The sequence below is a fragment of the Rhea americana genome, unplaced genomic scaffold, assembly GCF_003343005.1.
Source record: "Rhea americana isolate MKP2758 unplaced genomic scaffold, rheAme1 scaffold_130, whole genome shotgun sequence".
Lineage (NCBI taxonomy): Eukaryota > Metazoa > Chordata > Aves > Rheiformes > Rheidae > Rhea > Rhea americana.
This window is the reverse complement of record NW_028185373.1, coordinates 2,154,476-2,165,810: the sequence shown is the minus strand read 5'-3', so window position 1 is coordinate 2,165,810 and position 11,335 is coordinate 2,154,476. Positions and strand designations below refer to the sequence as shown.

Genomic DNA, 11,335 nt, shown 5'->3' with positions numbered 1-11,335 from the left:
TCCCCTATTCACTGATCATTACTTTTATGATCTTATTTTTTAGCACCTGGAGCCATGTTATTACATAAGAATCTCATAAAAAAAAAGTGAAAAAGAGAGAAGAAAAGGAAAAGCAAGTTTCTCACAGACAACTTGAAGTGTTCCTTACAATCTCAGAAAAAGGAAGGTAARTAAAAACAATTCATTGCTTAATACCTTCAAATTTAGTATATTTTGTAGCCATCATTTATGGGCTAATTGTATGAATTTTATTTTGGCAGTCCAGATCRTTGTTTCTAAACCACTGTGCTCAGTAGAGCTGCACTTTTTGTTTCAAAAGAAAAAAATAAATGTGCTACTCCCAGATTATTGGAAAAAAGAACCCTGTCTCTTATTTATTTATTTATTTAGAAAGCACATACAGCAATGCATGGAGAGGGGAAGAGAGATGCAAAACAGGTGAGCATACAAATCCATTTCAAAAGAAATAGTGAGACACTTCCCAGATGATTAGTAGTACATCAGTCTATGTGAGCATTTAAACTGTTGTACCTCTAGGTTAAAAAGAGAAACCACACAGAGAATTTCTGAAGAACAAGGTAAATGTCTATATTTCAGAAATCCCACCACAATCAACTTGTAGGCAGCAATGTTTTTGTTCTGTTTTTATTCCTGATATTTCCTCAAAGGGGTCTTTCTTGCTCATGCTATGGTTTCTTTCCTCAGTGTCCTCCTCTGGTGACAAGTAAGGATACTTGTGAACGATGATCTCCCCTTCGTTCTCGACCTTTTCTTTAACTTCTTCTGATGCTTGAGCGAAATTCCAAGCTCCTCCATTATAGCATTGAAAGAAAGACACTGGTGGAACACGGAAATTGCATTAAACACCTTTCTGGGAGAGTTCAACCATGCCCTCTGCACAAACGGTGGCTTTTGTGATAAACAAGGGCCTGAACACCTAATGTCAGGTTGGGGAGGCTTCCCCACGGAGGTCTGCCCGCTTTGAATCAACCCCCTAATGCACAGCAGGTGAGAGTGCAAATGCGGTTTCCCCCAGCTTGCCTTCCACTGAAAGCAGTTTACCTTTGGCTTAACTAAAGCTGATTACAAATCTTTCTGAAACTCTACCCAAACACACTTATGACGTTTGTGGGGGCTTCGAATCACAAAACTTACCCTTTTTCAGTAGGTAAGTTTCCTCCTGACCTTCAAACAAACAAAAAAAAWTCTTCATTTTTAAACCATATGTACTTTATCCAAAAATGTACTAATACTAAAGAAAGCAAAGCCATTCTTGGAGATTTCTTTGCGGTTTTCTTATTTTCCCTTCATGAAACTAACAGGCATTTCTAAAACATAGCACATTCCTCAGTGCTTGTCTTTCTTTAGAAAGAATCTTTTTCAAACATTGCATGCCTAAGAAAGGAGAGAAATTACCACAAGAATGAGGGAACTATTCAGTTAGAAAGAAAGAAGAAATCTTTTTTTTTTTTTTTTTTTTTTTTTTTTTTNATTTCAGGTAAGTGGAGAAATCCTTTAAAATCTACAGCTATAACAATTATATATAACACAAAAAAAACACAAAGGGGCTTTAAGTGGAAGTATCTGTCAGTGGAAAAAAATGTTCCATGCAATATGTAAAAATAGATTATTTATATATAAAATGAACTGAGGGTAGCAGTGTGAAACACAGCTTCAACTACCTTACCTTAATCATGTTGAATACGCCCTTCCTACCAGACTCTTTCCAGAATTCCAAAACTTGCCGTTTTTAAAACAATTGGTTAAAACAACAGTGTTTTCAAATGACGGCAAGAGTACACAGATGTGTTTCTTTATATCAAATACAAGTTCTTTTCTAGAATGATACCAATTGCAGGATGAGCTGTACTCAGTTCTCAACCAGTTAATTGTGATCTGAGAGTGATACAGRGGTTAAAAAAAAAGTAAAATTGGATATGTTATTGGAAGAGGAGAAAATCCAAATTTTTCTGGTAGCCAGCTATTCCAGAGTTAACGTAGAGTTTAATATGCTCTTTCTCCGAGAGGCTTAATTTTTGTTCATCCTGTGAAACTCTGAAAGTCTTAAGCACGTAAAAATTAAGTTACTATTAATTCATGGCAGACCAAAGCAATAGGGATAGTCAATATAGGCCAGAATAGTGTACCTTTTTTTTTCTTTTTTTTAACAATTACTGTCTAGTAATAGCCAGACTTTGCTGGTGCAATTGCCATTTACATAGACCCTTTGACAATATAATGTAGGAATTCCAGCATTAATGGAGTGAGAATCAATGGTCTCTGCTGCAGCACCATGTCCTCTGGTAGCAGCAGGTGAGGCTTGTGTCATCCTAATCCAAAGTTATTTCTATATTGCTTGAGTAAGGCTTTTTTGGAGTGTAGCACCACATTTCCAAACTAATAAAAGTATTTGCTTTAACTGGCTGACTTAGCATGTATAACGTCTCTCTAGTTTTAATTGAGCTTTTAAAATCTAGATTACAAAGTGATTCCAGAACTCCATGGCAAATAAGGTCAGTACCATATTTATCATTTATTGACTTGGTAAAGCTTTTTTTTTATTATTTTCTTCTCCTATTCTAACTAATGTTACTAAACTATGTATGTCTTTTATAAAAGCCATCAGTGTGCATGTAGGGATGACTTCCGCAGATGCAGCAGTACATTCTGCTGCCTTAATATACTTGCATCTGAATTTTCCAAAATGATTCATATTATTCAGACTGCGGAGTTATCATTATGTCCTTTTAATTTCATATCAACAAAATAGTCCCATGAAGATCATCTTACATAATTCTTACATCGTATTTGAAATATATTGCTGACATTAACTATGTGTAGTTTTTCACACCTGACTACTTGATTTGTGAAGTGCCCAATTGGTTCCACTTCCAAGGCTGTTCTGCCTTTTTTTTGTCAGTAGTTTCTAGTTGTAAGCTGTTTTTAAAGAAATGTCATCAAAAATACTTCAAGCTATTCTTAGGAATAGCTTTAATCTCTAGATCTTGTCTCTCGGAAGTAAACTTTCATCTAATTGGCCATCAATGTCATTTACATCTACAGCTGAGTATAAAACCATTACTGCTTTGGTTCACGGTCTTTCCTGTAAACTGATCATGTTTATTCACCCAGTAAACTATATATAGAGATATATATTTCTGATACAAAATCTAAAAGGTCTCTGCCTCTCAGAAGCTACCTATTAGCCCAACTCGGCAACACAAAGCCCCCCACAGATCAACTGATCTATGGAAAAGAGAGGTCAAAACACACGCTCAGAACCTGTGAGAACGGGCTCTACCGTCATGCGAAAGCAACGGCCGGGGAGAGGGGAATCGTCCACAGTGGTAACATCCCGAGTCTTACAGCTCCCGTTTAACATCCTGAGTCTTAACAGCTCCAGTTTCCGGCTTTGTAAAAGCAGGCAAGCAGTTTTACTTCGAGGGTTATGCTACGTTTGCATTTTGAGGAAAACAAACCACCATGGGCATGAGATTTGGCAATCTGAAGCAATGAATTACAYGTAGAGTTAAGACCTTGGACCAACTCTTCAAAGATATTCCAGAAGTTATGGACGTAACTACGAGTCTGATGATACGCTCAGTCAGAATGCTAACTTACTTACGTAGGGCATACAGGAAAAATGATGGACAAAAAATACAGAGAAAGAACTCCAAAGACACAATTCTGAACACTAATGTATGTGGAGTACAATTACAATATCCTTTAAAARGGATATTGTAAAATTAAATTTTCATTTAAAAGGATAATATACTGTTCTATTAATATCATATTCAGATAACCAAACTGAAAAGGTTTCTTCAAAAAGCTATTTTTTTGTATGTTGAAAGTCCACTTTTGAGATACCACTGAGAATGAAACCTAAGATATATATATTTAACATATTTAACATTTATATATTTAACATTGTGGTTTAAATCAGCTTGACTTTCTCATTCTAGCAGTGCTGAAATGCTGCAGTATGTGTCCTGTGAGGCTAAAAGGGAACATCACTCTTTAAAAATATAACAGGTTTGGGTCTGCTTGGAATTGGAGACTCTTCTCTTTGCCCTTTGATCATTTCAGCAGGCCTTACAAGCTTGCTCATGAACCTCTCAAACCCTTCCTTATGCTCCATACAGAAGACTGCGTTAAACTTTAGTATAGTTATAGATTTAGAATTTGAAAAATGGCCAAAAAATAAAACAGAGTCAAGACAAAACAGAATCTGTGGTCAGGTTTTATCATGTTGCTCGTGTTACCAGGCTACCTTTGAGGACAAGAATTTCAATCGCATTTTATCAACACCTAGCAAAAAAACAAACAATAAGAAAAAGAACAGTGTGCTGCGTTGGACCTGAGAACTATGAAAATCAGTGAATCAGATTTTATTCTGGAAGAAAACCCAACCAGCTCAGACACAGACAAGGAAATGCAGAAATCAGGATTTTTTTTCCTCTGCAGTGCTCTCATTACTGTAATAGGACCCATAGATGGGACTCTGACATATGCCTTCTGCTGAGAGCAAAGTCATTTGTTGTGCCTGGAGCGCTGAAGAAAAAAGGTCCAGAATAGTTTCTCTGAGTAAGCAAACTGCTGTTGCAACACATTAAGAATCTGTTTGCGTATTATGTCAAACAGAATAGATATCAATGGATATCAAACTGTGTCTGAGATCACTAATTGAAGCRTTTTAAACTGTCAGAGTCTATTGAACAACTGAGCAGTGAGTGCCAAAATAGTATCACAGTAATCCATGTTTACTGTTCCTCAGTTTCCTGTTTGCGAGAAAAAAAAAAACAGTAAATTTACTTGCCAGTCTYGCAAACCATCTAAATACTGATGAAACTCTCAGTGAAGGCATAAATGGCCACAGTCATGTTTGGAGGAGGGGTTATGGTCCGCAATGGATGGACTCAATTTGATGTTCAGAGAAAAGGGGAAATTTGCAGGCTTGACAAATTCACACACACACAAAAAAATCCTTTTTCTGCAAGAATCTCACTGAGATAGGGAACTGCTGACCTCCTCCCCCTTCTCCTCCTCCTCCTTTGTTTCTAAGGAACTCAGGATATGAGGACTTACTCTTCAAGACTTTGATCGGAGGGTAATGACACAAGCATGCAATACCATGCCAGCGCTTTGAGGAAATATTAATCTGGATCCTGAAAGCACTATTGCCATGTTTGGTCTAGCTCCACTGTGCAGCCATGTCGTTACTCCACCACAATCTTGGCTTTCTGAAATTCCTTTTSTTCCTCTTACTCGTCTCTTGCCTTATCCTGCCTCTGTCCTTCCCCCTGCACCTTTGCCTTCTTAAATGCTTGCAAGGGCAGGAACTGCTGCTGAGTAAGGACAGGCACTCTGACCCTAGCCAAATCAACCCATCCATGCCTTGGGACTAACTTATTCGTGATCCCTTTGCTTTTCAAAGAAAGATGACTTCTCTGTGTCAAAGCACATGCCATTTTTTGCAAACACTGAATTAATTATTCTGGGAGCTCCATGTGAATAGCCATTTTTCTTCCAAACAGCTCTGGCTAGTCTTTATGGGTACTGCAGCGTCAGACCTGGAGGAGTCTCTTATGACTCATTTGTCATCAGCAGCGTTGGTCATTTCATGTGAATTCAGGACTCTGTCCCGTACCCCTGAGAAAGGACTCGGTTTGTCCGTTGGGTCTTGGACTTAGTTGCAAGGCTGCAGGTTACGAAGATGCTGTGGTGGCCATCTGTGTTTGTGGACAGAGCCACTTCTACAGCCAAATTTCAAAGTCCAACTGTCTTAGAGTGCTGATAAGTGGAAAATCTTTGAATGCTTTTACATTTTTTCACGAAGTCTGTAGCATCTGTGCACTAGGGGTGCCCCCCGGTACCAAGCATTTCATGGGAGATGCTGGGTGCCATGCCTTCCCCTTAACCATTAACCTGAAGGTACCCAAGACCTGTCTATCCCAAAAGTGACAGGAATGAAAATGTTTGTCCAAAAAGTGACAGAAACTTTCTGGATTCTATGTTCATCTAAACAGTGATAAGGAAACTGCTAGAAGCTGTGACCCAGAGGATTTCTTGAGCAGAACAATGATGAAGATAAGCACATTAGTAATTTTTCTTCTCCTCTGAGAGCTCAGAGAAGCTGGCTTTAATTAGCTTTACATTTTTTCAGCTGGGAAACTGCAGACAAAAGTGCTTTCTTAAGTCAGGGATAAAGAAGATCTAATGCAGGTCTTTGTTGTTCAGGAGGCTCATTTCATGAAGAATCAATGCTTTCAAGGCCCTGCACAAACAAGCTAAAATTCCATTTTGAGCAAGACAATTTCTCGCAATGTCTGGAGTGGGACACAAACACTCACGTACACAGATGAGCACTGGCAGAGAAGAACTGGTATAGTCCAGCTGTGAGCAGTACATCTCAGTCACAGAAAATACTTAAGCCTACTAAGCTACAGTGATTCCTGTTAGCCTAACTGTCGTTGACCAAAAGTTGTAAAATAAATGGCGGGAAAACACAGGTCACTGTACATGAAAGACCCTACCGACTTTTTTCAGGAGTCAGGYACAAACGAAACAATCCAAGAGAAGGACAGAGCTTCAGCAGCTGTGTGTGAAGGCATCCACTAGAAGGGGTTTTCTGATTGGAGTCCAGAAATGGCTCCTCAATAAAACGGATCATTAACTTGTGCCACAAGGAGGACACTGTAGTGTGCGATAAAACCTAAAGTGGGCATGAAGGGTAGGAAATGAACTGGCAAAATTGGAGGAAAGCTGGGATATAATGAAATGCAACAGGTAAAGRTAACCAGATTTTGAAAACAAGGCTGTTTGCCTTGGTTCGTGACGTTGGCATTTGTATAAATTTTGTGCATCTCAAATTACAGTCATATATTTTTCTGTTGTCTCCTGCTCTGGTAGTTCCTACATCAGCTGAGGATTAGAGTAAATCAAACTGATATCCTTCCAGGATATAAGAAACATCCCATACCAACTTCCTACACAAGAGCTTCCTCATGTGTTTTAATATACACAACAATTCCAAGATTTTACAGTTCAATATAAATTGATATCCTGATTGTTACTGACAGTTACCTAATAAAGGAGTCTTCTATGTTAGAAAACCCTTTAKCAGTGAACAAAAAAAGTTGCTTAGGCCAGGTCTATGGAGTTATGTTGTGAAAGGCAGAGTATATAGTGGGGGGTGCCTGAGGGCGCTTATCTTGTGTAGGTTCTTAAATGTTAATGGTTACATGGCATAAAATTTAACTGATAGATATGATTTTGTAGTATGATAGTTACTTAGAGGCTTTGTCTAATGAATTTTAAATGGATGAATTAAAATTCATTAAATATTGACACTGGGAATAAGATATGTTGGCTAAAAATCTCTGGCTGTTTATAATAGGGTTCAGAAAGTTAATGGAGCCCTGCAGGTTATTTTCTGAGGTTTGTAAAGAACTACCTGGCCCACTTGCTGAATGCTTTTGCAAAGACCAAGGAAAATATTTCTATGCTTTTAGCACTAAGATTGCTGTGGTTTTCCTTAGATTTGGTTGAAGATGAAAAGGAGGTAAATAATTTTTCTTACCTGAAAATGCTGAATTACCCCATGATATGATAAGATGAYAATTGTACATAGACTGTCATAAATCTTAAAATCTATTACAGTCTATTACACTCAGTCTTTGCTGTACATGTAATTATTTCCTGTGATACGCATCTAAGCTGTCCRGATTTCCAGGACTTTGGCAATCTGTATTAGATAACCTTATTTGCTGCTGAAGCAAGAGGCCTTTTGAAGTCATTAGCTATGTGTTGGTGAGCACAACTTTTCTCATTAGGTGCACTCTTTAAGTTTAATGCTTCCCARTGGACACACCTTTTTTCTTTCCTGACTATACAGTGTGAATTGAGGGCTGTGTTCGAATCCCTCGCTCCTCTCGGATTAACTTGCCACAGTCTAACTCCGTAGATAAGGTGGTGCCAGAGGTGGAGTTGGACGGATGGGTTTGCTTACATTGTAGTCCGTAAAAGAAACAAAAGGCCTTGCATGCAAGAAAAAAAATGGAGAAAATAAATAATTGAAAGAAGTAAAAATTAAAGAATTAAATTAAAATTAAATATTAAGAATTAAAAACAAGCATGAGAATGAGAWTCAACAGCTATTTAAATCAAAAGAAATTCTATTTATGGAAACATATATAAGTCATAGATTGTATTCAACTCAGGCTTCAGATTAGCTTTGTGATAATATGCAACATATAGCATTTTCCATCTAAGCTTCTTATATCACTTGAATAAAAATAAAACAAACTGAGAGAAATCAGGAAGTCATACCGGCATCACCAGTATGACTTCCTTCTGTACAATCATTTCCACATGAAAATTTGGTGATAGTGAGGTATGACATTGCCACATTAACTCACTTACTTGACGATTTTCGTTATGGTGAGACAGCCTATAATCAACAACACATCACTGTGACACAGTAGTAGAGTGCCAACATACACAGAAACAGCATAAGTATATATATATATCCACAAATACTAGATTATTCGCCCAATGTATTGCTAAGTAAATTAACAATTTCCTCTTAAAGCTTTAAGTCTATTTTAATATTAGTTTCAGAAATACATTGCCCTTTCCAGTTTCCTGAAGAGCTCCTAAAACCTTCTGTTCTATTAGCTTTATACTAAAGACTTTAATTAACTGCATTAGGTCTCCAAAACCTATCTGAATAAAAAAACTCCTGAGTCATGAATAAAATCAAGATCTTGAGACGTTATTTATGCATTCAGTGTTAAAACTGTYCTACAGGGTTAAAGTACTAAACAGAAAGCTAGCAATACATACAAAATACWTCCATCATTTCTCTCTGACTTATTCCATAGCAGGGACACCTTGATTAATAAGGCCTGCAGAACTGCTGCACGTGAGCTGCGTCTGTTGTTCGTACATGGTGCTATTGACTGTAATGACGGTTTGCTCCAGCACCGATGCCTGCCCGTGTGAAGGAGTCTGCACGGTCAAGAGCTGGCCTCTTTGCAGCGTCTGGGGAGGGCCAGGTCCACTGGCACTTGCATTAGCTCTCATTSGCACCCCGGGGCTCCCAAAGTAAGTAACATTCAGAAAAGGGAGATGCTGGGCGGGAGTCACCTCACTTCCTTTCGGTGGTTCGAACAGCAAGTGTGCAGTCTACACTCACTGTGAGCCCTTCCCAGCAACCAGGCGATTACTGCAGGGGGATTCATCCCATCCAAAAGGAGAAGTTCACAAGCAAGAAGTTGTCCTCCCAAGACCTACAGCCCAGGCTGCCTGGTTTCACCCAGGTGCCAGCACCACTGCTGTATGTGGCCTGAACCACACCTCTGAGACCAAGTTCAAAATACTCTCCTCTTCTCACTCATCCCCACTGCCTTTTTGAAGTCATTTTTTTTCCCACCAGTCATTTCTGGCATTCATGTTATCAGCCTTGTAGGACTATACCTTACATGGTTAGAGTGAATTGCCCACAGAAAAGCTCCYGCCTTTTCTATCTAAGTGCAAAGTGAGCTTAAACAATTTGCTTAGAAGTAGACACTTAATAACTAAAAATCTGAAGTCAGATAATACAAATCCACTTCTTGGTGATTGCCTCAGGGGCCACTGATCCTGCAATGCCCTGTGCACAAACAGGATGCATGTCCCTACAAGAAATCCTGTTAAAGTGGGAAGAATCTGAGCAGATACAGTAGCTGAGCCAAACAGGACCAGACCAGACTCCAGGACATAGCCAGAATCAAAATAGTACCAGGAAAGGTAGCCGGAGTAAGAGGGTCTGAGGACAACTTCATGAACTGACTCAGAGTTACTGCTCATGTCTTGTTTCTTTTACAGCATATTCAGTGGTTCAATAAACTAGTGTTTACACTCTATTTTAATGACTGGCTATGTTTTGCAAAGTGCTGTAATATTCAGGGCATGGTTTACACACAGCATTTTCTTTGTTTTCCCTATGCCCTTTCAAATTGTTCATTACGCTTCAGTGGAGTTATATCAAGAATTTCTTTGGGTCCATAATCTTATTCTACCGTRGCATCCATCACCTTTCAGCAGGTCTCCTTGCTTTGAAGTGCATGTTTCAGCATAGAGTGTTAAAATACCTGGCTGTGAAGGAAAAGCTTTATAGAGCAAGAGAAAATTTACACGTGGGGATTTAGAAACATATTCCTGCTGTTGTTCAAAGGGCTGGCACTAAAACTGCATAGAGAAATCCAGTTCTGTGTTTATTCCCTTCCAAGGTAATTTATATTTGAAGTCATAAAGATCAAGCAGAAACTGTTTGAGAAATTAATTGGTCTTGTTCTGCACTGCCATACTAAACAGCATTAATTGGATTGTGGATGAGATACTTCCCTATTCTTATTAATAAATTATTTGTCTTTAGTGCCAGGGACTCATGGCAAAAGTTCAGCAATACAAAATCTTCAGTCCAGCAAAAAGATTTATAATGCAGTCACTTCCACATCCACAAGCCTCAGCCTCCCAGAAACATAAGCGACCTGGAAAYGGATGACTCACCTGCTCAATATCGCTGTTTTTCCTTGATTTATATATAAATTCACCAATGGCTACAAACACGGAAAGAACAAGCCCTGCAGCAAGCACTATAAAGATGCCCCCAATATTCTCCACCCCGAGAGCGCTGGCCTCTTTGCTGTCCTCCTCAGGGCAGCCATTGCCTCGCCACCACTTTTCCTTCATCATGTGCAGCTTTCCCTCCTCCTGGAGTTGGAGAATGGCAATGGTGATTTTATCTCTGTACGGAGACCCTGCAAGGCGAGAGCGAGACCTTTCAGTGTCRCTTGCAGAAAACTGAACGTGGGGAGGGAACATGCTGCTGACATCTGAAACAGAAGTGCACTCTTGTCACAAGACTGATTATTCCTGCTAGAAAGTCTTGGTTTCTATTCAGCTGGAAAGGGGCAGGAGATCTGCTGGTCTCTGCCTTGGGGACTGGAAAGCAGAAGGCTCCTTTGGTGTGGTTATTTGTTTGGGGATTCATTATAATTTCAAGGGTCTGCTACTGAGGTTTATTTAAGCCTTGGCAGTGGATTTTCTTGCTAAATAATTCTTCTATATCATGTTTGAATATTGCTTTGAGCATCCTTTGAGACCTTCAGCTTTGCATCTCCCCTATTTACTTCAACATCTGTTTATTTTTCTTACTGCATATAAAATGAGTAGTTGCCTAAGAAAACTCACAATGAGTCAAACACACGCTCTTGTCATTTATACCGGCATATGCCCACTACTCCACTTTGGCTACCTTAGAGCTTGTAGTATGCAAGCTGGCTTTCTTTCT

General features: G+C 39.0%; 1 protein-coding gene across 1 annotated transcript in view; it reads right to left on the bottom strand.

The window, feature by feature from the left end:
* Positions 1–630: 630 nt before the first annotated feature.
* Positions 631–11,335, bottom strand: part of GRIK1 (glutamate ionotropic receptor kainate type subunit 1) — a 159,831-nt gene continuing 149,126 nt past the window's right edge. The window contains exons 15-16 of the mRNA XM_085297841.1: positions 10,552–10,802; positions 631–837 (exon numbers count right to left, since the gene is read on the bottom strand). Of these exons, the coding sequence (XP_085153967.1) occupies positions 682–837; positions 10,552–10,802 (407 nt within the window). The 3' untranslated portion in view covers positions 631–681. The remainder of the gene's footprint in view (positions 838–10,551; positions 10,803–11,335) is intronic.